Source organism: Chamaea fasciata, unplaced genomic scaffold (genome assembly GCF_029207755.1).
Source record: "Chamaea fasciata isolate MVZ Bird 193981 ecotype frontalis unplaced genomic scaffold, bChaFas1.0.hap1 SCAF_4, whole genome shotgun sequence".
Taxonomy (NCBI): Eukaryota; Metazoa; Chordata; class Aves; order Passeriformes; family Sylviidae; genus Chamaea; species Chamaea fasciata.
The window spans coordinates 82,395,852-82,421,226 of record NW_027094089.1 but is presented as its reverse complement, the minus strand read 5'-3'; the positions used below and the strand labels follow the sequence as shown (position 1 = coordinate 82,421,226).

At 61.7% G+C, this 25,375-nt stretch overlaps 4 protein-coding genes across 10 annotated transcripts; 1 reads left to right on the top strand and 3 right to left on the bottom strand.

Moving 5' to 3' along the window:
* Nucleotides 1–563: 563 nt before the first annotated feature.
* On the bottom strand, nucleotides 564–7,701 carry SYTL4 (synaptotagmin like 4). 2 transcript variants are annotated; one of them, XM_066182229.1, is made up of 17 exons: nucleotides 7,678–7,701; nucleotides 6,752–6,899; nucleotides 6,404–6,619; nucleotides 5,793–5,902; nucleotides 5,518–5,632; nucleotides 5,256–5,363; nucleotides 4,888–5,002; nucleotides 4,690–4,780; nucleotides 4,407–4,510; nucleotides 4,211–4,297; nucleotides 3,702–3,880; nucleotides 3,408–3,510; nucleotides 2,438–2,599; nucleotides 1,928–2,033; nucleotides 1,418–1,517; nucleotides 973–1,181; nucleotides 564–861 (listed from the first exon to the last, which is right to left on the bottom strand). In XM_066182229.1, the coding sequence occupies exons 2-17, from the start codon at nucleotides 6,859–6,861 to the stop codon at nucleotides 719–721; spliced, it is 2,058 nt and encodes a 685-aa protein (XP_066038326.1). In that variant the 5' UTR covers nucleotides 6,862–6,899; nucleotides 7,678–7,701; the 3' UTR covers nucleotides 564–718. The 2 variants fall into 2 exon arrangements, with proteins under 2 accessions (XP_066038326.1, XP_066038325.1); XM_066182228.1 differs by having other exon boundaries at nucleotides 7,635–7,678.
* Nucleotides 7,702–8,543: 842 nt separating this feature from the next.
* Nucleotides 8,544–12,053, bottom strand: TRMT12 (tRNA methyltransferase 12 homolog). 4 transcript variants are annotated; one of them, XM_066182485.1, is made up of 7 exons: nucleotides 11,777–12,053; nucleotides 11,512–11,659; nucleotides 11,246–11,435; nucleotides 11,023–11,173; nucleotides 10,841–10,950; nucleotides 10,073–10,230; nucleotides 8,544–9,990 (listed from the first exon to the last, which is right to left on the bottom strand). In XM_066182485.1, the coding sequence occupies exons 1-7, from the start codon at nucleotides 11,857–11,859 to the stop codon at nucleotides 9,499–9,501; spliced, it is 1,332 nt and encodes a 443-aa protein (XP_066038582.1). In that variant the 5' UTR covers nucleotides 11,860–12,053; the 3' UTR covers nucleotides 8,544–9,498. The 4 variants fall into 4 exon arrangements, with proteins under 4 accessions (XP_066038582.1, XP_066038580.1, XP_066038578.1 ...); XM_066182483.1 differs by having other exon boundaries at nucleotides 11,246–11,659; XM_066182481.1 differs by having other exon boundaries at nucleotides 11,023–11,435.
* A 64-nt stretch (nucleotides 12,054–12,117) lies between these two features.
* On the top strand, nucleotides 12,118–19,604 carry CSTF2 (cleavage stimulation factor subunit 2). Of its 3 annotated transcripts, XM_066182227.1 has the most exons (15): nucleotides 12,118–12,211; nucleotides 12,347–12,425; nucleotides 13,287–13,456; nucleotides 14,234–14,370; nucleotides 14,466–14,585; nucleotides 14,686–14,841; nucleotides 14,964–15,087; nucleotides 15,397–15,459; nucleotides 16,556–16,615; nucleotides 17,230–17,371; nucleotides 17,733–17,884; nucleotides 18,183–18,460; nucleotides 18,844–18,969; nucleotides 19,121–19,246; nucleotides 19,372–19,604. In XM_066182227.1, the coding sequence occupies exons 1-14, from the start codon at nucleotides 12,154–12,156 to the stop codon at nucleotides 19,241–19,243; spliced, it is 1,788 nt and encodes a 595-aa protein (XP_066038324.1). In that variant the 5' UTR covers nucleotides 12,118–12,153; the 3' UTR covers nucleotides 19,244–19,246; nucleotides 19,372–19,604. The 3 variants fall into 3 exon arrangements, with proteins under 3 accessions (XP_066038324.1, XP_066038321.1, XP_066038322.1); XM_066182224.1 differs by lacking the exon at nucleotides 16,556–16,615 and having other exon boundaries at nucleotides 12,129–12,211; XM_066182225.1 differs by lacking the exons at nucleotides 16,556–16,615; nucleotides 17,230–17,371; nucleotides 17,733–17,884 and having other exon boundaries at nucleotides 12,129–12,211.
* A 553-nt stretch (nucleotides 19,605–20,157) lies between these two features.
* NOX1 (NADPH oxidase 1) lies at nucleotides 20,158–24,848 on the bottom strand. Its single transcript, XM_066182480.1, has 13 exons — nucleotides 24,783–24,848; nucleotides 23,664–23,759; nucleotides 23,178–23,288; nucleotides 23,013–23,097; nucleotides 22,794–22,936; nucleotides 22,535–22,716; nucleotides 22,193–22,331; nucleotides 21,996–22,088; nucleotides 21,609–21,835; nucleotides 21,368–21,530; nucleotides 21,135–21,281; nucleotides 20,807–20,931; nucleotides 20,158–20,657 (listed from the first exon to the last, which is right to left on the bottom strand). Exons 1-13 carry the CDS (start codon nucleotides 24,825–24,827, stop codon nucleotides 20,531–20,533), a joined length of 1,683 nt encoding a protein of 560 aa, XP_066038577.1. The 5' UTR covers nucleotides 24,828–24,848; the 3' UTR covers nucleotides 20,158–20,530.
* Between the last annotated feature and the right edge of the window lie 527 nt (nucleotides 24,849–25,375).

Here is a 25,375-nt window from a genome sequence, read left to right as displayed (position 1 = left end):
CCCTTATTAAAAGCAAATGGCCCCACGCTCAGCAGAGCCCACAGCAGCCAGCCAGCGTGCAGTCCACCCTAAAGGGCTTGCCAGCCCCCCTGCCACTCCCTCTCCCACCACCCACGGGGATCCCTTTCTGGGAACTGCTTTGGCAGTAGAATATTAACTTGAAATAAATAAATTTGTATTAAAAGTCCGTGCTAGCACATGTGTCACTGAGAAGCCTGGGAAACATTTGTTCCATGGAGACCACAATCCCCAACCCCCCCCCACAGGCTGACCCCACACAGTTCCTTCCTTCCTTCCTTCCTTCCTTCCTTCCTTCCATCCATCCATCCATCCATCCATCCATCCATCCATCCATCCATCCATCGCTGCAACTGTGTATGGGGAAGAGGGTGGAGAGGACAAGGAGAGAGCAGACCATGAAATGAAGAGTGAGAAGAAATAAAAACACGATGACATTTCAAAGCATTTTGCCTGGGGGAGAAGAAGGGAGGGTCCACAAGGACTCCAGTTCAGCCTGAAATCTGGCACGAGGCTTACGACAAAAGAAAAACCCTTTAAACAAATCTAGCCCAAGAAGACTTTCTGCCCAAGCCTGTTAGGAGAAGGTCATGTTTATTAAAGTATAAGAAAAAGGAAAAAACAATGCATATTTGGCAGCCTTGCCAGGCTGTGTAGCAAGTGTGGCTCCCGGCAGCGGTGCCAGTCCCGGTGCCACAGCCTATGGCCTCAGCTTGCCCATGGTGGGGCGCAGCTGCAGTGTCCCCTCTGCCCAGGAGCCCGGGTACTGGCACATCTTCTGCCACAGGTTCAGCTCCTCGCCCGTGGAGTCCATCCAGTCCACAGCCTGCCCGTTGCTCACGCCTGCGGAAAAGGACGGAAGAAGTCACACCTGGAGCAGCCTCCTGCCAGCAGCACAGCAGCCCCAGCGAGGCTGCTGCTGCCCAGAGCCTGCTGGGCCCCCGGGCTCCTCACCATTGCCCACCCCCAGACGGACACCCCCGAGGAAGTCGTTGCTGGACAGCGGCTCCCGGTCCCAGACCGTCAGCTCCAGGCAGATGTGCTGCAGGTCCTCGGGGTTGATCCCGTTGTAGACAAAGGTGTGGTTGTAGTGAGGGTTCAGGGTCTTCTTCACCACAGGCGTCTTCCTCTTGCAGGCTTTGTTTTTGTGTGGCAGGAGGTAGCTGGGGGAGGCAGCCCCTCGGGTCAGCAGCACATGGGCAACCGCCTCCTGCTCTGGGGGCTGGGGCTCCTCAGCACCCCCGCACCTGGCCTGAAGCCCTCCTTCCTGCCTTTCCTGGCACGGCTCAGGAGGAAGGGCCATGAGACCCTGCAAGCAGCCCTCCTCCAGGTCCCCCAGCAGGTTTGGGAAAGCAGCCAGGGAGCACAGTGCCTTCATCACCCCAGGACCCTCACTCACCCCTTAACAAAGCTGTCTGAGGTCCCCCCAGACTTGGCTGCTGTGAGGTTCTTGGCTTCTTTGATCCAGACCTGGAGCTCACCACCTTCCCCTGTTTTGCCTAGGAAAAACCCAACACGGTAGAAATTAACTGAATTTAATTTCTACCACTGCAAACTTCTGAAAAGTTCCTGCTGAACACCCTTCATCCCAGAGGTAGGTGCGGAGCCTGGACTGGCATCTCCTCTTGCCTTCTCCTGTACTGGCCCTGCCTGCTGAGGCAAAGGCAGACAAAACTGCTTCACGCAGGACCCAGTGGTGAAGCCTGACCCAGCCCCAGGGAAGTACTGAGACAGTTCAGGCAGCCTGAGCACAGCCAGGTCTGCCCTGACCCAGAGCAGCTTTGCAGGCGTTGCAGAGGAGAAAGCTGCAGTCACACCACCCAAGAACCCCACCCAGAGCCAGCCTGCGTGGCCCCATATGGGCAGGCCCTGCAGGGCTAAACACTGATCCTGGAGCTCCAGCACTTACCTTTCCTGCCATTCCCAGCCCCGGGAGGCTTGGCAGATGGGATGTACTTCATGGAGACAACCAGCTCCCCCTTGTACTGGTGGAGACCAGCAACATCTGCCCCGACCTGCAAAGAGGTGAGAATTCACTGCAGAGAAGCCGTGGCACACACAGTGACAGCCTGGTGTGCAGCCCCTCCCCAGGCTGGGATAAAAGACTTGGCTTCTCCTGGAAGTGGCTGAGCTGGCACAAGTGCCTTCAAACTCCCCCCAGCATGACCAGCGTAGCCCAGCTCCTTTGGGATCTTATCTTGGCCCAAACACCTGACAAGGAGGAGGGAAGCTAGGCTCAGGGCAGACAACCTGCCCTTTTTTACTACAACAGCACCGCTGTCCGCATCTGGGGTTTCCACACCTCCAAACATTTGATTTGTCACAAGCCTTTTGGCAATGCTCAGCTGCACCCCTCCACCCCCAAGAGGACCAGGCAAGGGAGGCTGTGGGCAGCAGGGCTGTGGTGGCAGGGGCACACCTTGCCGTGCAGGGGTAGGAACTCCTCCAGGTGGCTCTCGAAGTTCCAGGCATCCAGTGGCACCTCCACCTCCCCCAGGAACGTGTTGCGGCCAAAGCGGTCGTGGTGCCACACCGAGAACTGCAGCGTCCTCGCCAGCAGCAGGGACTTGTTAATCTCGTACTGGGGGGAGAGAGAAAAACGACTGGTGACCAGAGGACAGGGCAGGCCTGGCAAATTCCATCAGCTGCAGCTCATGAGCACCAGAGGAGACAGGTTTGAGAAGCAACGGATGCGCACAGGAACCTGTTCCTCTTTTCCTTCCTGCTGGAACCTCAGAGTCCCAGGTCAGTGGTGCAGGAGCTCTCCCTGCAGATGGTCCTCGGAGCAGAACTCATGGCATCTGGCCATCCCACCACAAGCAGAACTCTGCCAGCCCACTGAGCCTCAGGCGGTCAGAGCACAAGCCCTCAGCAAACCTGGCTGTGGGAGCCTAAAAACCAAACCACAGCTCTCACTTCCTCCTGTGCACGAGTGCCTGGCCTCAGAGGTGCACTGCCAGACTCAGGGACAGTCAGTCAGCAGGGATGCTGAAGGGCAGTGCCAAGCTGTTCTGCCCCAGGGCCCAGAACTGACTTATCTCTGCCCCTGTGGGGTGCTGCCTTCCCTCCTGCCACTGTAACCTGCCTCCAGGGGCCAGGAAGCCTTCACCTTGGAAGGAAATATCCAGGGTAAGCAGGATGCCTTGCTCTGGGGAATGTCACAGGACACAGTCACATCTGCAGCTGTGCCTCCACCCCACGGTGGCACTGGGACTTGGGTGCTCAGGCAGAGCAGAGCTGGGGGTGCAGGGGTTTCCCAGCTTTCAGGGTGCATCTCTGGACACGGGTCCTCTGCAGAGACCCCGCTGCAGGGTGAGGAGCTCACCCCTCCTCTCGCTTGTTCCAGCAGCATGCCCTGAGTACCTGCAGCCCAGCCCATCCCCACTCACCTTCAGCAGCTCGTTGTACAGGGGATTGATGGTGTTGCGTTTGATGGTCGTCTTGCGTTTCCCTTGCCGGGATTTGTCGGGCAGGAGGTAGGTCTTCACATACCTGAAGGGAGAACAGGCAGCACTTCAACAAGGTAGCCCCCACAAATAATCCTCTGAGCTCCCCAGGGCAACCCCAAGAGCTTCTGGCTCACCAGGACCCTCCCACTCACAGCTCCCATCTGTGGTGGGCACCCCACAACCCAGCCGGGCACCACCAGTGGTGCCAGCAGCCCTCGCCCCCCTGGCTCTCACGGGTTGGAGCGCTTCCTGCCCTCGTCCCCGTAGGCCAGCTGGCGACACTCCTTCACGTGAATGAACAGGGTCTGTGTCTGCTGCTCGTAGCTCAGGGAGAAGGAGATGCCCCCGGTGACAGCCACGCTGCCGAAGTCGCCGGCCTCACTGTAAATGCTGACCATGCTCCCCAGTGTGCTCTGGAAGATGTGGAAGGGCTGAGCTGGCACAGGACCACCTGATAGTTCCTCTTCATCCTCAGCAAAGTCATTCCCTGTGTCTCTCTGCACAGCCCCACTCACCTCCCTGTGGCTGGGGATGGCCACAATTGCCTCCCAGCTCCCTGTAAGAGACCTGAGCCTTCATTTTGCTTCCCTTCCAGGGGTAGGAGCCGCCACACACAAGGCTCTTACCCCTTCCCTGCAGGAGCTGCCTGCCCTGCCTCCCTCCCACCCAACCTGTCGGCACTGCCCCTCTCCGTCCCTTCTCCCTGCGGTGGAGCAGGGCACAGCCACGCCACGGGGGCTCACCGAGGAGGTGCCGCTGCGCATGCTGCCCCGGGCCACCCGCTGCCGGTGGATCTCCACCAGGTTATCGATGTCCTCCTCCTCTTCCTCCTGCAAGGAGACACACGAGCCGCCTGCGTGGGGAGCAGTCAGGCACAGCCAGCCAGCCACCCAGCTCCTCCAGCTGGCAGCCACCTCCGGGACACTCCGAGGGTCTCACCAGCTCCGTGTTGAGGCCAGGGACTGACTTGCTCCTGTCCCCCAAAGAGCCACCTTCCCCCACGAGGTCCCCGGGGCGCAGGTCAATCACGGACTTGGTGTAGTCTGCACAAGAGGCGGTGAGCAGGAGGCAGTGGCACGGAGCAGGACAAGCTGCTCCCTCACCAAGAGGCTCCCCCGGCCTCTCCCATCTGCACTGAAAGCCTTTCCCAGCCCAGGGGGGAGGAACTGCCCAGCCCAGGCCGTGCTGGCATCCAAACCCACAGCACCCGCGCATCTCTCACCCGCAGGCCTCACCACCCGCCGGGGATTCTTCTTGAATATCGTTTCGTGCTCGTCCACCAAGGTGCTGCTGCGGGTCCCCACGGTGGCATCCTGGGGAGGAGGAGTCCCTTGAGGGCAGGGCAGGGCTAGGAGCCCTGCGGGGTGCCCAGCCCCACGCCCCAGGACAGGGCTGAGCCTGCTGGAGCAGCGTCACGCACCCGTCCGTCAGAGAACGCGTTTCTGGAGCGGAGAGGGAGGGTCATGCTGGAGGAAGCAGGTCCTGCTGGCGCAACAACCTGTTTTCCAGGGATGGCTCTCTCCAGGGAGTTCCTCCTGTGGTGGACACAGAAAGGTCTGTCCCAGGCCACAAGCACAGCTGGCAGAACAAGTGCTGGCCAGGAAGTGCCACTTGAGCTGCCTGTAGCAGCCTGGGAGCCAAGGACCTTCCTGCCCAGGGACAGGCTTCAGCCCAGCCAGAGGAAAGGCAGCTTTCCCTCACTAGGCTGAGAAAAACACACTTCAGATGAAGGTCTCATCCTCTGCCAGCTAGTCTTGCCAAGGACAACCCACCCTGGGATCCTCTCACCTGCCCCCCACATCAGCAGGACTAGGTCTGTAGCTGTCCAGGCTCATGTTTTCCATGGACTCTGTGTCGCTTTTGCCATCCCGAAGGTCTGAGGCATCTGGAAACGAACTGCAGACAAGCAAAACCACAGGTATGTCCTGTTTGGCAGGGAGGTTGGTCTGAGAGAGCTTCTGTGCCACCAGTGATCCACGTGGGACAGCAGATTCCTCTCAAACTCGCAGCAGATGAGGGCTGGAGCAGGGGGGACAGCAGGGACTCTTACCTGGACCCCTCCCGGGGTGCAGGGGGGCTCGGCTGCCGGACTGCAGAGGAGCTTTTAGGCTCGCTGAGCTGGGCTTTCTGGAGGAGGGTTTGTCCCACGGTCTCTCTTTTGTTGGCTGGAAGGAGAGAGGTATCAGGAGGAGCACTGCTCCGAGCTCACTGCTGGAGCAGGAGTCGCTCCCGTCCAGCTCCACACTGGGCAGAGGTGCACAGAGCAAAGCTGGAGCACCCCAGACGGCTGGGCTGCGGGAGAAGGCATCGCTGTGGCACCCCTACCTGTGGGCCTGTGCCGCAGGGACAGCCGCACCATGTCACTGCCCAGGTGGTTGGCAAAGCGGTTCACCCTCTGGTCATAGAACCAGTCTCCCGTTGTCTTCTTCAGCTCACTGCAGGGCAGGGTGTGGTGGGGGCAGTCAGGGGCTGCCCACTGTGCCCCAACCCACCCTCAGTGTTGCCACAACCCAGGAACACAGGCACAATGGGCAAAATCAGCAGGTGACTGGGCAGAGACAATACACTGGGCGGCTGACAGGCTCAGCTACATCCTCGGCAAACACGGGAGCAAGCCAAGTTTTGTAGGACACGGGAGGCCAGAAGGGAGGAAACCTGGGATGCTTGAAACACAGGCTATGCAAGAAGCACAGGGTGATGCTGCACTCAAGTCAGGGGGGTGGAGGAGACACAAGAGTGGAGTACGACCCATTTCTCCATCACCCAAACATGGGAATCCTCTCCAGGCATGACAGCAGAGCAAGCCGCCCTGCACTGGAGAGAACCAGCCAGGCTAGGAAAGGCTGGCCATGGGGCATCAAGCTGAGGCAACTGAGAAGAGGAAGGCGACAGGAGGCATGCACAGAATGTGCCTGCCGCTCGTCCTGGCTACTCACGCCTCCTTGGTGCAGACTTTGCAGTGCCAGGAGCCGCTGGGGCTGTAGGAACGGCAGTCCCGACACACCAAGTGGTTGCAGCCCCGGCAAGTGTTGGCCTTGGGGCTGACGCGGCCCAGGCTCTGCTGGCAGCGGGCGCAGGTCCGCTCGCTGTAGCGCTGGCTGCCCCGCTTGGCTCCCTTGCGCCGGATCTCCAGCAGCTCATTCTTCAGGCGCCTGCTCAGACCCGACACCGGGAGCCGTCAGAGGCACCCCGGGGGACACCCGTCCTCCACACTCTCACTCATCCACCCGCATCCACAGCAAAGCCGGGCAGCAGCTCCTGCCCAGCTCCAGACGCCTTCGCACCTGATCCTCCTCTCCTCTGCCTTGCGGAGCTCCTCGTCGCGCTGCAGGACCTGCAGGATCAAATCTCTCTCCACGTCCGACAGGAAGGACAGATCCACGGCCTCGGACATCGCTGCACCCGGGACGGCTGGCTCTCACCGGACGCCGGCTAGGGACATGCCAGCTGCTAAGCCCGGTCCCGCCCCCGAGGTGCCCCGTGTCCGTTCCCGGGGCTGGACGGGACGGCGGCACCCAGGACACCGGCCCGCCCGCCGTCTGCACCGCCCTGCCGCGGGCTGGGCTCGGGCCGCCTGCCAGCCCCGCCGCTCCGGTGACCTCAGCCGGCTCCGTGGGACCGGGCTGACGCCCGGCACCCGCGGGCAGCCCCGGCAGGAAGGAGCCGCCCCGGGCTGCCCCTCCCACGAACGCACCGGAGCTCGGAGCTGCCCGACCCCGAGGAGGCGCCGGGAGCGGACACGCACCAGGGACAGGATCCGGGCTGGCAGGCGGCGGCGGCGCCAGGACTCGGGCGGCCGCGGCCGCTCCAGCCTCGACGGAGCCGGAGCGCTTGCTCGGGGGCCGCAGGCGCTCCCCGCTCCCCGCTCCCCGCCCGGGTCGGCGGAACCGGCGGAAGGGACCTTCCCGTCCCCGCAGCCGCGCTCCGGCGGCCCTCGGGGAGGATGGGCGGCGGGACGGACCCCAGGCTCCTCGCTGTCGGGGCAAGGGGGGCCCGGGGCCGCTGGCACCGCGCCCTCAGCGCGGCCGCCGGGGCTGGGAACTGCCCCCGCCCCGGGACACCGCGGCTCGACCCCCGGACCACCACAGAGGGCCCCCTGGCTCCCCCCGACTCCCCACCAGCCGAGGGATCCCCGTCCTCCCCCGCCCGCGGAGGAACTTTCGGTACCCCCGGCAGCGGAGCGCCGCCGAGCCCACGATCCTCCCGGTACCTGCAGCGGCTCCGGCCGGCGCCTCCCGGCAGCGGGCGGGGGGAGCCGGGAGCGGAGGGCGGCGCCGGTGCCTTAAAGGAGCCGCGCCGGCCGCACCTGCGGCACCGACGGGGCGGCCCGTGCGGGAGGCGGTGCCCGCTGCCTCCAGCCCCTTTCCCCGCCCCATCGGCCCCGGGAGAGCTGCGGCTCCAGCCCCGCGGGCCGGTGCCCCGCCGCCCTGAGCGGGTGGGCAGCTTCTGCCGAAGAGCACAGAGCGCACCCACACCCGAACACTCCGGGGGAGCCCCGAGGAGGAGCGCCAGGGCCGCGGCCGCGGTGTTCCCCCGCCGCAAGGCTCCTGCCGCTGCCCTTGTCCTTCGTGGCAGAGATACGGTCGCCCCGGGGCATCTCGTCCCTGCCCCGCAGCACCGGCACCGGGGGAAGAACCCTGAGAACACGCGGACGGACGAGGCGTGGGGCTCCAGCCGTGGGGAGGCGGTTTCTCGCCAGGCGGGACACCGGGGGAAGCGACCTGGGTGCAGCCCCAAGGCAAACGAGAGGACGCGGCTCTGCCCACACTTTGGGCCGCACCCCAGGGACGGGAGAGCTAGAGGCTCCCAACCCTGCGGGAAGCGATGGGACACTGACAGAGTGGAAAAAAACACGGAGACATCAAAGGGCCAGCGGGAGCTTCCGCATGGGCCCGGGGTTCGCCCCATCGGGAGGACACAATATATATGTAGAAGGCTTTGGGCTCGCAGACAGACAATGCCACAGAGGCTGTTCTCTCTGAGACCCTCCACACATCACCCTAGGACCCAAAGTCCCCAGGCCAGACCCCCACGCTCGCACCAGTGTTCATGTTTGAACTAGACACCAACAAGAGGTGGTGAAAAATATCTTTATTAAAAAAAAAAAAAAAAAAGAGCTAGAAAGATAACAAGATGAACAGGCTTGTTTCCAGTACATTAAAAAAGCATGCTGGTAAACACAAGCACAAAGCTTGTCCCTGACCTGCTGAAATGAACCCAGCAGGAACCCAAGGCTTTTCGGCACCGTGGCTCTCTCCTCTGTGAAAATGGGGCTCAAGGTGCTACCGTGTGTCCAAGACCTGGGCAGAGACTGGCAGAGCCAGGGCACAACATGGGCACTCTGAGCCCCAGCTTGCTCCATCCTTGTCTGGATCCTGGAGGGATCTGCCATGGGAGCACAACCCTGTGTGCCCTGGGCACGGGAGGCACCGCTGGGCAGCGCTGCCACCGGGGAACTGGGGGACATAAGGCACATCCAGGCACATCCAGGCTGGCAGCAGGACACTGCAGGTAGCGTCTCCCTGCCCCTGGTACTTGATACCGCCCTTGTAGGAATGCGTTTCCTACACCCCCAGCAGGTGCTTCCAAATAAGGAAAGAGTTTCAGTTTGCCTTTAGACATTTTAGGGAGTTTACCTAGATTTTTCCAAACCCAGCTGGCAGTGATTGGCTCAGGGCCAAGAGAGAAGCATCTAGATTGGATCTTGTCACCGTTCTTCAAACCCTGTAAGCCAAATTGTCTGCAAGCCAAATGGTCCCTCCTAAAACATTCAGTATTTAGGAAGGGGCCCAAAGAAGGTAAAAGGCTTTCTGGAGTGTTTTAGCAGGGTGTCAGAGGTTTCTCGGACACCTGTGCATGGCTTATCTTTTGTTTTCTGTAACATCTGTTATTATGTTTCCTTACTGAACCTTTCGCTTTACAAAACACCTCTGAAGAGCAGTCTGGCTAATTAATTTTAGCCACTCCTCTGCAAAGGCTGGACCCTCAGAGACTGATACATTTACATGTGGATTATACGACTGACCACAGGCTAACCTGTATCACACCCTCCCATGGGAGCGGGAGCCCCGGAGGTGCCCACGCCCTGCTGAAGGGGCAGCACTGGCCGGCACTCCAGGTCCAGCACGAGGTGATGCACGTGTGGCGCGTAGGACTTCACCGCCTCGACGTGCAGGACGCGGGTGCGCCACGGCCGCGCGTGCAGCTCTGCCAGCAGCCCCCGGATCCGTGTGGCCGTGGCTTCAGCCCACCTCTGCCACTCGGGCCTGAGCCTGGCCCCCAGCGCCTCCTCCCCACCGTCCTCTCTTGGGTGCTGTGCCTCACCTCCAGGGCTGGCTGCCTCTGGAGAGCCCCGCTCAGCCCGCAGCACCGCGCTCGGTGCTGGGGGAGTCTCCACGTTGTGGTGGATGTGGAGAACCCCGCCCGTGTCCTTCTTCAGCAGGCGGCAGGCCACCGGCCAGCCTTCCTCCGAGCTGGGAATCAGCCCCAGGTTCACCCTGTCTGCCACATCCCGCAGCTGGAGCTGGGAGGGGAGAGAGAGAGAGAGAGAGGAGGTGAGGGGAGGCCCGCCGGGAGGGGCGCCCGCGGCCGGGCGCAGCGCTCACCTGCCGGCTGTCCCCGCCGTGGATGTGGCAGCGATCCCGCACCCCGTTCAGCACCAGGCTCCTGTGCAGGGCCTCCACGGCGTGGCTGTTCCACTCACAGGCGTGGACAAAGGCAGCTCCCGCGTGCACCAGGAACGGCAGCGTGAAGTAGCCGATGCCTGCAGGCAGGAGGCGGCGGTGGCTGAGGGCAGGGACCACCAGAGACCCACACGCCTCCCTGAGAGCAGGGCAGGGAGCACACTGCCACCCTGGCTCTCCCAGGCTGTTTTGCTCTGGATTGGAAAAGGCCCAAACAGTGGGAAAATGGAAATTTAGCCCCTCCTCTTCTGCAAAAGCAAAACCTGCCTTGAAAAATGTTTAGGGGAGCTTATTTTACCTTCAGTTTTTGGCCATCAGGTTGAGACCTGCCCAGCTCAGCAGAGCTGTCCAGATTACCACTTAGTTCGATTAATCCAGAGCAGTTTTGTGGGTGCCATATCCTTTCAGCGTGGCACACACTGGAAGCACCAACTTCCTTAAGCACAAACAGTGGCAAATCTTTGCCCTGGATCCAAGTGATTCCCCAAACCAGCACTAGGTACAGAGCCCGAGACAGGACATCCTAAGTGTCCAAAGGCTGCAGGGACACAGGCAAGACAGCAGTGCCAGGATAGCTGAAGGGCTCACAGACAAGACAGGAGCTCTAAGCCCGAGTATTTTTCATTCCAAGCTGGAAATGACATTTCACATCTACCTGGATGCCATCAGCACCTCCTCCATCCCCCTTACCTGCGTAGAGATCCACCACGACCTCCCCGGAGCAGGGCAGTGAGGCCACACGCAGCTTCTCCGTGATGTTGCCCGGGGAGAACATACACTTGGTCACATCGAAGGCGTACCTGGAAGACCCGGCCCAGACGGTGAGGGCAGCCCCTTGCCCACACCAGCCGCACCCTGCAGCTCCTGCCCACCTGATCCCGTTGTCCACGTGCTCCACCCAGCCGTGCCGTCCCAGCAGCAGGGTGACACTGGGGGTCCGCATCCCATCCGGCATCACCCGTCCTCTCCTGGCCACCCGCCGGGCCCCCAAAGCCGAGGCCACCGTCTCCCAGAGCGCCGAGCCTGCAACACGCCACGCCGGGAGGTTGGGGCCGTGCGGGGAGGACCGGGGCGGGCAGGATTCCAGCCTCTTACCCAGCCTCTCCCAGGGCGCAGCCTTGAAGCTGTCCTCGCTCAGCAGCACCAGGTCGCCGTGCCTCTGCCAGGCGTGCGGCACATCCCGCTCCAGCTCCTCGCACCAGCCGGCGCCCAGCAGCCGCCGCAGCTCGTCCCGCAGGCGCTGGGCGGGCGGGCGGCGGCGGGCGGCCCTGGACGGGACGGGGTCCTGCGGCAGGGAGGTGGCACTGGGGCTCGGTGCCCACCGCCCGGCGCAGGGCTCGGGGCAAGGCAGCTCGGCCCACCTGGATCCGCAGCAGCTCACAGGGCATCTCCGGGGGCAGGCGGAGCTGGGAGAGCTTCTCCTCCAGCACGGGCAGGGCCAGGCGGCCGCCGGGCACCGGCTGCGGCCGGTACCGCCCGTCCCACAGCCGCTCCTCTTCCAGGCGTTCCCTGCCAGGCAAGGCATGGCCAGGCCCCTCACAGCCCCGCAGACCCTCCTGCTGCAGGGCCGGCCCTCTGAGCCCTCGGCACGGGGCTCCCGTTCCCCCCGCCCCCACTGCCCCTCACCTGAGGCGCTGGGCGAACCTCCGCTCTGTGGCCAGCGCAGGGACACGCCTGGGGACAGGGATGGGGACATCCGTGGCTTCCATCCTGCCGAGCCCCAGGCGGTGTCAGGCTCGCCGGGGGCTGTGCCTCGGGGCCGGTGCCCCAGAGGACACCCCTGAGGCGGCGGGGCTGCCCGGAGGCCGGCTGTCGGTGCCGGCGGAGCCCCGAGGCCGCAGCAGCCCCGTTCGGGGCTCCCGGGGAGTCCCGGCACCCCCGCCCCGCTCCCGCCGGTGCCGCGTTTCCCGCCGGACCGCTTTCTCCGTGCGCCGCCGCCGTGTGAGGGCGGAAACGGAAGCGGAAGCGGGGGGACGGTTGGCGCGCAGACCGGAGGCGGCGCGATGGCGGGGCTGTCGGTGCGGGATCCCGCCGTGGATCGCTCCCTGCGCTCCGTGTTCGGTGAGGCCGCGGGGGCCGGACCGCCACCTGCAAAGGGAAGGGGTCAGGGACGGGCGGGAAAAGGCGGGTCTCCCCCCCGCCGCCGTCGGGGCCGGTACCCGCCGCGCTGACCGGCGGCATTGTCTGTCTCCGCAGTGGGGAACATCCCGTATGAGGCCACGGAGGAGCAGCTGAAGGACATTTTCTCGGAGGTTGGGCCCGTGGTCAGCTTTAGGTGAGAGCGGCCGCAGGCCTCCCCCGGGTCCCCCTGCTCGGCGCAGACCGAGCCCCGCGGAGCCGGCCTTGGAGCCGTGGAATTGTAAATGGTTAACATTGGGAAAGGCCTCTAAAACCATCCAGCCCAACCGTTCCCTCAGCACTGCCAAGCCCACCGTGTCTCTTAAGTGCCACATGCTCACGCCTTTTGGCCGCTTCCAGGGATGGTGGCTCCACCACTGCCTTGGGTTGTTCTAATGCTTGACAACCGCTTTGGCGAAGAAACGTTGCCCAATATCCCACTTAAACCTCCCCGAGCCCCCCTCGAGCACGAGGAAACACAGCCCCACCATCTGTGGGGGTCGTGAGGCTGGGCCAGCTGTGCCCAGGGCAGAGGCACCGAGTGGCTGTGCCAGGGTCACCTGGAGGTGGAGCACAATGTCCCGAGCACGGCAGATGGACGTGGGCACGCCGTTCTGGGCTGGAGAGGCCACCCTGCTGTGGCTGATAAGTGCTCAGCTCCTGGTCAGGCTCTGTGCTCCTCATTCCCATCCCTGTGCCTCTCAGAGGTGTTTTCCACGCTTGGCACCAGGCCCTGGAGAACTCTCAGTTCAGGTTTTGGGAGCAGGGGAGGAGCCAGTCCCATCCTGTGCCTCCTGGGGTCACGGCAGGCACAGAGCTGGCACTGGTGGGCTTCCTGCACACCACAGCTTTGGGAACACCCATGCTTGGAGCCAGCAGCCCCTTTGGCTTTGGCATAGGCCCGACTGCTGCATGCCTTGGGCTGGCTCGGGAGCCTTCCCTCTGCTCCCAGCACTCCAGCTCTGGAGCCGCAGGCACAACAGGATGCCCACGCTGCCCTGCTGCGCTCACCCCGCAGGCTGGTGTACGACAGGGAGACGGGGAAGCCCAAGGGCTATGGCTTCTGCGAGTACCAGGACCAGGAGACGGCGCTCAGCGCCATGCGCAACCTCAACGGGCGCGAGTTCAGCGGCCGCGCCCTGCGCGTCGACAACGCCGCCAGCGAGAAGAACAAGGAGGAGCTCAAGAGTGAGTCGGGCTCGTGGGGGTCTCCTGCCTGCTCTGAGGGGTGCTGCGAGTGGTTCCCCAGAGGGGTGGGTGGACTGGGCTCTGTGCTTTCCCCCCCAGGTGGTCACAGAATTATTTAGGTTGGAAAATGTTTCTAAAGGTCGTGGTCCAGCCTTTGGCTAAACACCGCTGTGTCATAGTAGGGCACGAAAGAAAGATGAGAGACTTCAAGTATTTTAGAAGGCAAAAAGCATAGAAAAACGCCTTTACTGTCTAGTTCTCACTACCTTTTATAAGGTGTTCCCATACAGACTTATCATGGTTGATGAATAGGAACAACCTCTCTGATCCCACTGGTTAAACCAGAGAAACAGCAAAACACCACCTGGAGAGAGGTTGGTTTGAGAAAGGAGAGTTGTTTGCCAAGAAGCTTTAATCTGATTGTTTTGAGAAGAAGCTTTCTTGAGAATTTTTTCCTTGGGAAAATGTTAGCAGCTGCTAGCAGGCTAAAATCTCTCGGACCCAGAAATATCGGGCCCAGACCACTGCAACAGCTAGACTGGAGCACTAAATGCCACATCCAGTCTTTACTTAAACCCCGCCAGGAATAGTGACTCCACAACCCCCTGAGCAGCCTGTTCCAATGCCTAGCCACCCCTTCTGTGAAGAAATTCCTCCTGACGTCTCCCTGTTTTCGCTGCCTCCTTTTCCCCCCAATGGGTTGCTGTTCCCCTCCTGATGAGCCTGTTGCATGCACTGTTCTCGTGTTGTGCTACGAAGTCACCAACTGTATTGCAGGCTTGGGCACAGGTGCACCCATCATAGAGTCACCCTATGGGGACCCTGTCAACCCAGAGGATGCCCCCGAGTCCATCAGCCGGGCAGTGGCCAGCCTGCCCCCCGAGCAGATGTTTGAGCTGATGAAGCAGATGAAGGTGAGTGCAGGAGGGCCGTGCTCCCTGTGTGAGCACAGCTCCTCCCAGCCCCTGTCACGCCTTGTCAGAGCTCTGATCGGTGCCTGTCTCCTCAGCTGTGTGTCCAGAACAGCCCCCAGGAAGCCAGGAACATGCTGCTCCAGAACCCACAGCTGGCTTATGCCCTGCTGCAGGCCCAGGTGGTCATGAGGATCGTTGACCCGGAGATCGCTCTGGTTTGTCCCTTGCTGCTCATCCGGGCTTGGGAGGATATTGGTGGTGGCCTTTGTGGAGTGGCAGTGGGAAAGAGCTCCTTTCTCCTTCTTCCTCCCTTAGAAAATCCTGCATCGCCAGACCAGCGTTCCTCCTCTGATCCCGGGCAACCAGCAGGCAGTGCCGGGGCCGGGGGCTGGGCCGGGGCCGGGGCCTGGGCCGGGGCCCAGCGCGCAGCTGAACCCGCAGAGCACCCCATCGTCCCAGCCACAGGCCATAGTAAGAGCCTGCACAACACATGAGCTGTGCAGGAGAAATGGGCAGTGCCAGCTCCAGCTCTCCCAGCTGGGCACGTGCCCGGGTGTTGCGGTGTCCCTGAATCCAGTGTCTCTCCCGGGCAGGGCGGGATGCACGTCAACGGCGCTCCTCCTCTGATGCAGCCACCCATGCAGGGGGGAGTGCCAGCCCCAGGACAGATGGCAGCCCCTGTGCAGGGCCCAGGCCCTGGCCCCATGGCTCCAGGAGGTGAGTTTGGGCTGAGCTGCCCCGCCCGTGAGCACACGGGTCCTGCAGATGCCCCCCTCTGCCTTCCCCCTAAGCAGGGGGCTCGGCCCTGTGAGAGCACACATAATCCTGTACTGTACATTGTGGTTGTGCTGCTGCCAGAGGGGGGCTGCTAAGTTGGATTATCTCTGGGGGGAACCAACACCAAGGGAATAAGCCTCCAGATGCTCCCCCAGGAGCTGGGAGTGAGAAGGTATTTGGAGCCAAAGGAATGGGTTAGTCATCAGGAATGGCTGAGGAGGGGTCTGATCTCTGCCTGTCCCCTCTCAGGTGGAATGCAGCCACAGGTTGGGATGCCGGGTGCAGGGCCTGTCCCCTTGGAGCGTGGACAAGGTAAAGCAGATGTGTGTAGTGTTGTGTGTGGTGTGAGCCTCGCTCTAGTGAGCAGTGCCGTGCCCCAGCTGTCTGTAGCCTTTCTGTGCCCAGCCCCGGGGCTATGCCTGTTTTTTTCACTGAGGCACAAGGCTGTGGTAGCAGCTCCCTGGCTCCCAGGGCTCAGCCCATGCCCCAGTTGGCTCCCAGCTCGTTCTGCACCCTGTTGTGCAGTCGTGCCCTGGAAGCCAGGAGAGCTGCCTGTCCCCACCGAGCGGGATGTGCCTGTGTTTTCCAGCTCTGCGAGTCCGTGTCTGTCCCTATGCTTGTGCGGGCAGGCAGAGCTTGCTCTGGTTCTTGTCCTGCTCTTCTGCTGCCTGGGTGCTGGGAAGCAGCTGGTGCGGCCGCCGCGTCCTCCCGCTCCGCGCCCAGCAGAGGGAGCTGGGTCTCCGTTTTGGCTTGAGGCTTGGCAGGGACTTTGCGGAGAGTGACGGCCGGGCTTTCCCTCCGCAGGCACGGTCTGTGCGGCCCGGCCCTGGGGCCCGATTCCTTACGGTTCACATGTTGTCATACGTAGGTTAGTGCGACCCAGGTGCTCCTGTTCTCCCAGGAGCAACGCACACAGAGGCACCTGTCACCTCCGTTGACTTCTATCCTAAGCCTTGTTTCAGCAACTTGGCCAACTTAGTCTGAGATCCTTTGGCCTTAGGGGCAGCTGACTCTTATTTTCTTTGGGGTGGGCACTGTCTTCCTGAAAGCGACCTGATAGTTCTTGGCACCCAAAAGGTTTTGGAGAGCAGAAGCTGGGTGTGCATTATGGGGCCAGCGTGGCCCCACGGAATGCCTTGTCTCTCAGCAGGATGTCTTCTCCCCCTGCCTCTCTCCCTGAGTGAGGGAAGGACTGTGCCACGCTGGCTGTCCAGCCTGTGGTGACAAAAGGTGGTGTTAACGGAAGAGGTTGATAAAGCCAGACTTGCAACATTTTCTCTGTAGGTTTTCCTGGGGACTTCAGGGAGTGTGATCCTGCAGGCAGCACTGTCCCCAAAGCTGGTCGGTGCATGTGTGCCTACACTATTTACGTGTCTGCTCTTTCCCTCTTTTCCTGCTGCTTGCCCAGGGAACCTGCAGCTCTCGCCCGTGGGACCTGCCAGGCCTGCGTCTATCGAACGCGTCCAAGGTATCCCGGCACCCGCCAGCTCCCTCTTCCCGTGGAGCTCATTGTGGAGTGTGCAGAGAGCAGCTCCCACCCCGCTGTTCTCAGGGCCAGGGACTGGCATGTCGCTCCTTGTAGCCTGGCAGCAGTAAGAGGAGATGAAGGAGGCAGGATTTCCTCTAGGGCTACAGGAGAGAACAGGCTAGAACCGTGCACAGAGCCTCCAGTGGAAAAGGAGAGCCTGTTTGGAAAGGGCTTTTGCCTGACATCCAGCCCCCTTTGACACTGAGCTTCCAGTAGCCTTCCAGGTCTTGCTTTGCTCCTGGCCCCACGTCAGCAGGGTGTTGATGCCCAAGCTTGTAGGGATTGCCATGGGGACACCCATGCTTGATTTGGGCCCTGGTGCCATAGAGAACATGAGATAAAACCAGAGGAGAGAAAGAGAGAGATAAAACTGGCAGCCAGGGAAGGGGCTTTGGTGTGCTCCAGCCTCGTGTGTGGGGCTGTGTCCCCAGCAGACAGCACAGCTCAGGGGAGCAGCCTGGCTGCCCCACGCCCGGCCCGAGAGCGCCGGGCACAGTCTTGGCACGGCCCTGGTCATGCAGATCCTCACGAGCTCTTGTGTGTCTCCCTGGCAGTGCCCATGCCAGACCCGAGGGCCCCTATGCAGCGTGGACCTCTACCTGCTAGTGGCCCGCCGCCCCGAGGCCTTTTGGGAGATGCCCCGAATGACCCTCGCGGAGGGACCCTGCTCTCAGTCACTGGAGAAGTGGAGCCCAGGTGAGGGGAGAGGGAAGGAGAGGAGCCCTTGGCACTGTCCCCTGCCCAAGGGTAGCCTCTGGCTGAGGACAGGGATGGCCCCAGCCTTCCGGGAGTCACTGCTGCCTGGTCGGAGGCCTGTGTGCTGCCAACCGTGGGGGCCGGCCCGTTTCCCCGGGGAAGGGATATCCCCGGGGTGATGGCAGCTGCCCTGTGGCATGGGGCCACCAGCACCCATCCCTGTGCCAGCCTCGCCCTCCTCCCCTGCGGCTTCGGGGGCAATCCCAGCGCTCTGCCCAGGCCGTGCCAAGCCAGTGTCTGATTCACACTCTCTCGCTTTTTCTCCTCCTCCTGCTTTGCTCTCCTCGTCTCTCTGCGTCAGAGGTTACCTTGGGCCGCCCCACCAGGGAGCCCCTATGCACCATATGCCTGGTCATGACAGCCGTGGCCCCCCCCATGAGATGAGGGGGGGACCCATGGGAGAACCCCGACCACTGATGGGAGAGCCGCGGGGGCCCCTGATGGATGCTCGAGGTGAGAGAGGGGGCATGAAATACCGGGTGGCTTGGATTGTGCAGGCAAGAAGTCAGAGTGGAGCCGGCTGCCCCGACCCAAGGCGTAGGAAGGGGGTTTGGGCAGTGACATGACTGACTCCAGGCGAGGAGGGACAGTCCTAGGGTGCAAGGGACTTTCTCCAGGCATGTCCTCTCTGCCCCCAGCCGCACACCTCTCGTGTGCTTGCTGGTCCCCAGACAAAGGAGGCAGCAGGCTCAGTCCCACGCTCCGTGCAGCACTGTTTCCCTCAGGAGCTTACCTTGTGTTTTGTCCACAGTCGGAAGAGATCCCCGGGGGCTGGAGCCACGAGGGCTGGAGCCGCGTGGGCTGGAGCCGCGTGTGATGGAGGCGCGAGCCCTGGAGGCGCGAGGCCTGGAGCCGCGGGTCCTGGAGCCACGAGTGCTGGAAGCCAGGGCCATGGAGGCCAGGGTCCTGGAGCCCCGGGGCCTGGAGCCTCGAGGGCCTGGTCCCAACCCGCGTGGCCCAATGCCTGGTGGGATACAGGGCCCTGGGCCACTTAACATGGGAGCCAGTGGCCCGCAGGGGCCCCGCCAGGTACACACGTCTCTGCTCGGCTGGTCGGGCACCGGCAGCGTCCTGTAGGCTGGGGCTGGGTGGGGGGCGTCCCACAGAGCAGTAGCTCTGGGAAGCACCAGGCTTTGTCACTGACTGAGGGGTCAGGGCATCTGTCCCATTTCCCCAGGCTCTGCCCATCAGATGGGGTCAGGACAGGGTTCAGGCCTCTCTCCACCTCTTCCTGAGATGCAGGAAGGGGCACAGGAGTTGGGAGAGGAGAGCACATAAAATACGCCCTCTCTTCACGCTCAGGCATCTTCAAACAGTCCGTGAGGGCATCCATCTGATCAGCTGTTTACCTTCCTGGATTTATACGGCTGAGTCCAGAGACCGCTCAGTCCTTAACTCTTTTACTCCCCCAGGTTCCTAACATGGCTGGGGCAGGCATGCAGGGAGGAGGCATCCCTGGGGCAGGAGTTCAAGGAGCTGGTCAGCCTGGGGGCTTTAGCCCTGGACAGAGCCAGGTCACCCCCCAGGATCACGAGAAGGTGAGAGAACAAAAGGGAAAGGGTGGGACAGTAGGAGCAGCACTTCCTGTGTGCCTTTCTGTGGCGGGAGTCAGCCCCTCCCTGGCTCTGGTATGCTGTGGCTGCGCTGGCAGGGAGAGCAGCCTGGTCTCTGACCCCTCTTTCCCCACAGGCAGCACTGATCATGCAGGTCCTGCAGCTGACAGCAGACCAGATTGCCATGCTGCCCCCAGAGCAGCGGCAGAGCATCCTCATTCTGAAGGAGCAAATCCAGAAATCCACGGGGGCACCCTGACAGGTGATGTCCTTAACTTGGTCTCATGCTGTGCCTGTTCCCCTCCAGTAAAACAGAGCTGCCTAGGATGGGACTCTGCCCTGCTTCTCTCTATGCCAGGCTCACCCTCCTCCCCTTCTTTCTGGCAGGCACAAGATGGAGATGCCATGTGCCTGGATAGAGGTGATGGTCCCTGGCAGCTGCTTCCCATTGCTGCCTGAACCAATGGTGCATTTTGGGAAAGGTTTTGTCACCCTCGAGAAGTTTTTCCCTCCAGTTCATCCTTTTTGTTTGTTTGTTTGTTTGTTTGTTTGTTTGTTTGTTTCTGTGTATGTTATATGATGTTTGAAATAAAGTTGGGAGGGGGGTTTGAGTAAATCCATGTCCCCGGCTGCCTTGTTTGGTCTCTCATGGAGGCCAGGATGGGAGCGTTGAGTTCTGGGAGCAGTGCAGCCGGGCTCCAGTCTTGTCCAAACCACTTGCCATCCTCACTCCTCCCCACACCAGGGTAAGAACTAGTAATGGAATTTCTTGTGCCGTGCTGTTTACAGGGGTGTAGGGGAAGGGCAGGACAGAGAGCTTGGCTTTCTATCCCTCCTGGCGGGGCAGGAAGGGCTCTGGATCCAATTGCAGTATCACTTACCACGCCAGCCTGCTCAGGGTTTCCCTCTTTGCATACATGGAGCAGAACCTGGTGTGAGCTGCAGTGCAAGCTGAGCTCTGTGCTGGGTGCAGGCTGGCTCTGGGGCTGCCAGGGTGGCAGCAACCCCCTGCAGGTGATCCCAGAGGGTTTGCTAGCAGCCAGCTCTTCTGTTGCAGCCCTGCAGGGGGGCAGAGCATGGGCTCCTTTGTACCTGCACAGCTGAGTCGCCGCAGAAACTTTCATTACAAAGAAAAGGAAGTTTAATTTATTCTTATACAAAAGACTGTTTAGACCCTGAGGGGCATGTTTGGCCCCTGACACCTGCATGGATGCCCATGTCAAATCCCCATCCCGTGGTTCTGCCCAACCTGCTGGGCTCCCACTGCTTTCTGCTGCTCCAGCAGCATCACAGAACGAGCCTCTGGTTCCCCAGTGAGGGGACTGGGTGGAGCTACAAGGCCCACTTGCTCCATGAGTACCTGTTGTACACCAGGACAGGCAGGCAGCAGTCTTTGAACCTGGAATTTCTCATGGAGACAGAGTACCTTGCTGTCTTGCCTGGCTTCAGTGCGTGCACAGATGATTATCCCCGGCCTTGCTTTGGAAAAGGCTTGAGGCAATACAGTCAGGGTCCCCGCCTGCTGGGGTGCCAGCCTCTCTGCCACTTAAAAGTTTTCCTTGTTGAAGTAGAATTTGACCTTCCTGGGATCCAGGCTGGAGTGTTGGTGACAAGACTTCTTCAGGCTCTTTGCCAGGGCCTCTGGTCCACAGAGGAACACACCGACCACTGACCTGCAAATAGCACGGGGAGGTCAGTGCCAGGCAGGCAACTCAGGGAAAAGGGATTCAAATAGCACACCTCTCCCAAAGGCCAGCCCAGTGCTGAGTGCCAGGGTAGAGGGGGTGCCTCCAACTCCCCGAATTCCCTGCTCAGCTCTCACCTGGGGTGGGCTGCAGCCACTGCTGCAAACTCCATGTTCCACATGGGCCGCCCGAAGATCGTTTTGTGCCTGAGGCCCGTCACTGTGTCCGTAGCCGTGTCAAAGTGGAGTGCCACGTTGTTGGCCTGGGCAGGCAGGGATGGTGAGAACCCCAGGCACCACCCCTGAGCCCCCCTCCAGTCCCTCACCACAGAAGAGTTGATCTCACTAGACACTGTGCCTGGACTTTGTGCCCAAAAGCCACTGTCATGCTTGCCCTGCCCTTCCTGCCCAGCTTGGCCACCTTCTGTCCCCCTCTGGCAGCCAGGCCAGCCTGTGGTTGACTCACAATGCTGTTGTTCCAGCCAGTGAGGAAGAGGCGGTAGGTGAGGAAGTCTGCCTTGCCCGACTCAGCCATCTTCTGCTCCAGTGAGGCAAGCAGGTCATTGAACCAGGCAAAGGCTCCCGTGTCCCGGCAGAGCCAGTAGAAGTAGATCTGGGATGCAGGGGGAGGGGGATTGCTCAAGGCGGAGCAGAGCCAGAGGGAGAAACCCACAGCTGGTCCCATGGGACGCTCGATACCTTCTTGGTCTTGAGGGTCTGGTCACCCTGCTGGAACTTGTACCAGATGGACTTGAGGATGGAGGCGAAGGGGGTGACGCCGATGCCCGCTCCAACCAGCATGGCCACCTCGTACTGGAACACGTCTTCGCTGGCCGTGCCAAAGGGACCATCCACCTCAACCCTGGCCAAAACAGGGCCTGGGTGAGAGATGCGGCCTCCCCAAATCCTGGCATGACCTGTTGGCCCTTCCCCAGCCTACCTGGGTGTTTCCACCTGGAAGGTGTCAATGAGGCGTTCTGTCCAGTCGCCGGCGGCCCGGATGTGGATGGAGAAGAAGTCCTCCTCGGGTGCAGAGGTGAGGGTGAAGGGGTGCCACTCCAGCAGGGAGATGGCGGGGCAGTTGACAAAGATGTATTGCCCCACCTCCATGCAGAAGCCCTTCTTCTGCATCTGCAGCTCCAGCACACGGGCAGGGTGCATGACCACCTGGTGTCAGGGGCAGGGCTCAGCGCCCAGCCTGGCCTCTGTCCCTAGGAAAGGGCTGTGGCCCCTGCCCGCCTCCCCATGGCCACCACAGCGAGGAGCTGTGGCACCGGTGGCTCCAAGGGTAGGAGCTGGCAGAGGAACAGGCTCCTGCACCACCCACCTTGTTGACAACCACCTTCTGCTGTGCACGCCAGACCCGCAGGATCCGCTCAAAGACGTAGAGGATGATGGGGGCAAGAACCCACTTCCAGGACTGTGAAGATGGAGGAGAGCAAAGGTTTGGGAAGAGCCAGGGTCGGAGCATCCCAAGGGCAAGGGAAGAGCTTCTCCTCCACAGGCATCCCACCACTGCCCTACCTCGGCAGGGATGCTCCCAAACTCGGGGTCTTTGCAGCAGTTGTGGGTGCAGTTCTGGTCCTGCTGCGTGAGGTACTCGGCACACTGATAGGGGTGCACCTCTGCCATGCTCTGCTCCGTCTGCCCACGCACCAGCCCACTGCAGGGAGGAGAGGGATGAGCCCAGGGCCCAGCTTCTGCTCCCAGCCAGGGCTGTGCTATGCTGTGTGAGGCCAGCTGGGCTTGCCCATCCTAGGAATGGCAGTTCACAGCCCAGTGGGGCTCTCCCCATGGCTGCCCCACCAGAGGTCTGTGTCCCCTGCCCCTGGCTGTGCTGCCCCGGGGAGTGGTGAGAAGCCTTACGCGATGCCGTGGATGACGAGGCCAGCGAAGTAGACGAGGAAGAGGTGGTGTGTGTACCAGAAGAGCTCAAAGTAGTTCCTGCGGATGAACTCGGTGGAGGATGTGACCATGAGGATGAGTGCCAGCGTGATGATCACCCCCGTCAGCCCTGGGATGGTCGTGAAAGCCACGTACTCGACGGTCTGCAGGGGCAGCAGGGTGAGTTAGGGGAGCAGGGGACGGGTCACGGTGGGTTGCTGGATGCCAAGGACACACTCACAGTCTGGTTGGAGTGGATGGGGTTCAGCCACTTGCTGCCCTTCAGGTGCATCTTGGAGAGGACAGCAGGGAGGCTGCCGTCGGTGGCCTGTTGGCTCTGGTTGTAGCGCTCCAGGTTGAAGAGGTGGGCAATGGTATGCACAGCTGGACAGGGGACAGACTGTCACCCACCAGGCAGCTCCCAGTCCCCGCTGTCACCCCATCCCAGTCCAGGGGGTACCTGTGAGCAGGGCCAGTGCATAGGCCACCAGCTTGTGGAAGGTGAGGTTGTGGTCCAGCTGCTTCCGCAGGGTCCGCCTGCAGCACTGCAGGGAGAGACGGCGGTGTCAGGATGGGGACAGGGATGGGGACGGCCACACCGGCTGTGCCACCACGGGACACTCACCGAGCAGGTCCCACGGAGGAAGGAGAGCAGGTTGCGGCAGACGGGCAGCAGGATCAGCATGCTGTTGAAGTTGAGGCACTTGGCTGATGCTCGAGCCCACGCCAAGGCAGACTGGGGAGAAGAGAGGGGTGAGCACCACTGTCCTGTTGTGCTGTGCCAGGACTGGGTCAAGATGGGGCCAATCAGTGCTGAGCTGGGACTGAGGGATGCTAGGCTGGGAACTGGGATGGAGAGATACTGGGCTGCCATGGGGACTCGGAGATGCCAGCCTGGGCTGGGATGCTGTTGGGCTGAGACCAAACAGGGATCTAGACAGGGAGTGGCATGGTGCAACGCCACGCTGTGCAGTGGGACGGAATGACGGAGGGCTGGCAGAGGACAGAACGTGAAAGGGGCGTGGGATGCTGCAGCCCCCACCCCAGTGCAGCAGGGCCCCGAGGGGCTCGTCTGCCTGGGCAGGCAGGGTGCCCTGGGGGAGCACCTTACCCCAAGGATGGCCCTGGTGTAGAAATACCGCTCGTCCCGGTCAAAGAACAGAAAGTAGTAGGTGAAGAGGAAGATGTTGATGCCCAGCCAGGCTGCCTGCAGGGGAAAGTCACAGCCTCATGAGGGACCCTGTTCCCTGGAGCCTCTCACTCTGCAGCACCCAGGGCCGGGTGCAGCCAGAGGGTGTCAGGACAGCGTATCCTGTCCCGTTTCCTTATGAGCTGCCCTGTCACGCACAGGGCTGGAACACGGCCAAAGGTGGGGAGAGGTGTGGAAGTCTTGCAGAGTTGCTATCTTGTCACACACTGCCCTGTGCATCACCCATGCATGAGGAAGGAGGAAAGGCAGGAGCAGGAAACGCCCGTGTAACGGGAGGGAAAGCAGATCCAGAAGGGTGGTCAGGACTGTGTGGGAAAGATTCTGGGAGAAGGAAGTTTCGCACGGGAGCTGGCTCACCTGGCCCCACTGTGCTGCTGTCCCCTGTCTAACCCCACTGCACCCACACTGCCGCCTCTCACCGCCACTGAATTTTTGCAGAGGTCCCCCAAAAAAACCCCACCGTGACGTTTATTTGGTTTTTGGCTGCTTTCTTTTTCTTTTTTAAGTAACTTAAAAAATTAAAATAGCCCAACTGTCTGTAAACCCCCATGTTCCCATGCATTCGCAGCTCCTCACACAGTGCTGAGTGGCTGATGGGCGCCGGCCAGGCAAGCTCTGTCACACCAGAGATGCTGCAGCACCGCAGTGGCAGATGGTCCCTTCGGTGCCAGCTCCTCACCCTGCCACGAGTTCTCACAGAATCCTCCTCCTCTCACAAGGGGAGAAGAGGCACGTGGGAGGCTCCCAGCCAAAACGGCAGGGCGAAGCAGCAGCATTTTTAAGTTTCCCAGGACCCCCTTTCCCGGGAGCTGTGTTTTCCCCAAGACTCCAGTTTTCCAGAGCCCATCCCTCCCCTGGCTGCCGGGGTAGGCGGGTTGTCGGAGCAGAGGGGATGCTCATCTCTGCGCTCAGCCCAGCCCCGGGGCAGCCCGTCAGTCCCCATCTCCCCCAGGAGCCCCCCAGGGCCCCGAGCCCCCCGCATCGCGCTACCCCAGTGATTCCCCAGCCCCAGAGACTCACGAGGACGGCGGCTGAGAACCAGTGGTTGACCAGCCAGTTGCCCATGGTGCGGTGTCCCCGCGGCCGCCGCTGCCTGCCGCGCCCGCCCCAGCCCGCCCGGCGTTTTATGGAGGCAGCAGGCGGTGCGGCAGCCACGGCCGCGGGAGCGGCGCCACGGGGAATTTCCCCTGAGAAGACTTTAAGGAAATGCTGGTGCCTTCAAAGGCCACCTTTCCAGGAAGGTAGGGCTGTCCCAGTCGGCTAAATACCGAAACGAGCCCCTTGTGCTGGCTAGGAATGGGCCCCCGCTGAGGAACCCCCCGTGACCCCACGGCTGGGTGACACAGGGTGGCTGGCTGCTCTCCTGGGGTTTTGCAACCTCTGAGGACAAAAACGGGCTTTTTTTTTTAGAAGGTAGGAATTTCCTGGGAAGAAGGTGGGGAGGATCCATCCTGCGCCTGGATCAGCAGCTCTGTTTTCCCTGGCCTCCCTCACCAGCCTCCCCTGCCCGTTTTGCAGGGAAACCACCAAAGGAAGAGAAGCATCCTGGGGTCCCGGTGCTGCACCAGCGCCAGGATCCAGCATGGACATGCATTGCAGGGCAGATGATTTAA

Coding starts and splice junctions, on each gene's coding strand:
- SYTL4 (XM_066182229.1), bottom strand. CDS start 6,861: ATGTCCGAGGCCGTGGATCTGTCCTTCCTGTCGGACGTGGAGAGAGAT. Junction 4,298..4,406: donor CTGGCCTCAACACGGAGCTG/GTGAGACCCTCG, acceptor GTCTCCTTGCAG/GAGGAAGAGGAGGAGGACAT. Junction 2,600..3,407: donor TGTACAACGAGCTGCTGAAG/GTGAGTGGGGAT, acceptor CTCTCCCCCCAG/TACGAGATTAACAAGTCCCT.
- TRMT12 (XM_066182481.1), bottom strand. CDS start 11,859: ATGGAAGCCACGGATGTCCCCATCCCTGTCCCCAGGCGTGTCCCTGCG. Junction 11,436..11,511: donor GTGAGCTGCTGCGGATCCAG/GTGGGCCGAGCT, acceptor TCCCTGCCGCAG/GACCCCGTCCCGTCCAGGGC. Junction 9,991..10,072: donor ACGGCGGGGACAGCCGGCAG/GTGAGCGCTGCG, acceptor CTCCCCTCCCAG/CTCCAGCTGCGGGATGTGGC.
- CSTF2 (XM_066182227.1), top strand. CDS start 12,154: ATGGCGGGGCTGTCGGTGCGGGATCCCGCCGTGGATCGCTCCCTGCGC. Junction 16,616..17,229: donor GTCTATCGAACGCGTCCAAG/GTATCCCGGCAC, acceptor TCTCCCTGGCAG/TGCCCATGCCAGACCCGAGG. Junction 18,461..18,843: donor GCCCGCAGGGGCCCCGCCAG/GTACACACGTCT, acceptor TTACTCCCCCAG/GTTCCTAACATGGCTGGGGC.
- NOX1 (XM_066182480.1), bottom strand. CDS start 24,827: ATGGGCAACTGGCTGGTCAACCACTGGTTCTCAGCCGCCGTCCTC. Junction 23,289..23,663: donor ACACCAGGGCCATCCTTGGG/GTAAGGTGCTCC, acceptor TCTTCTCCCCAG/TCTGCCTTGGCGTGGGCTCG. Junction 20,658..20,806: donor GTGGCTGCAGCCCACCCCAG/GTGAGAGCTGAG, acceptor TGCTATTTGCAG/GTCAGTGGTCGGTGTGTTCC.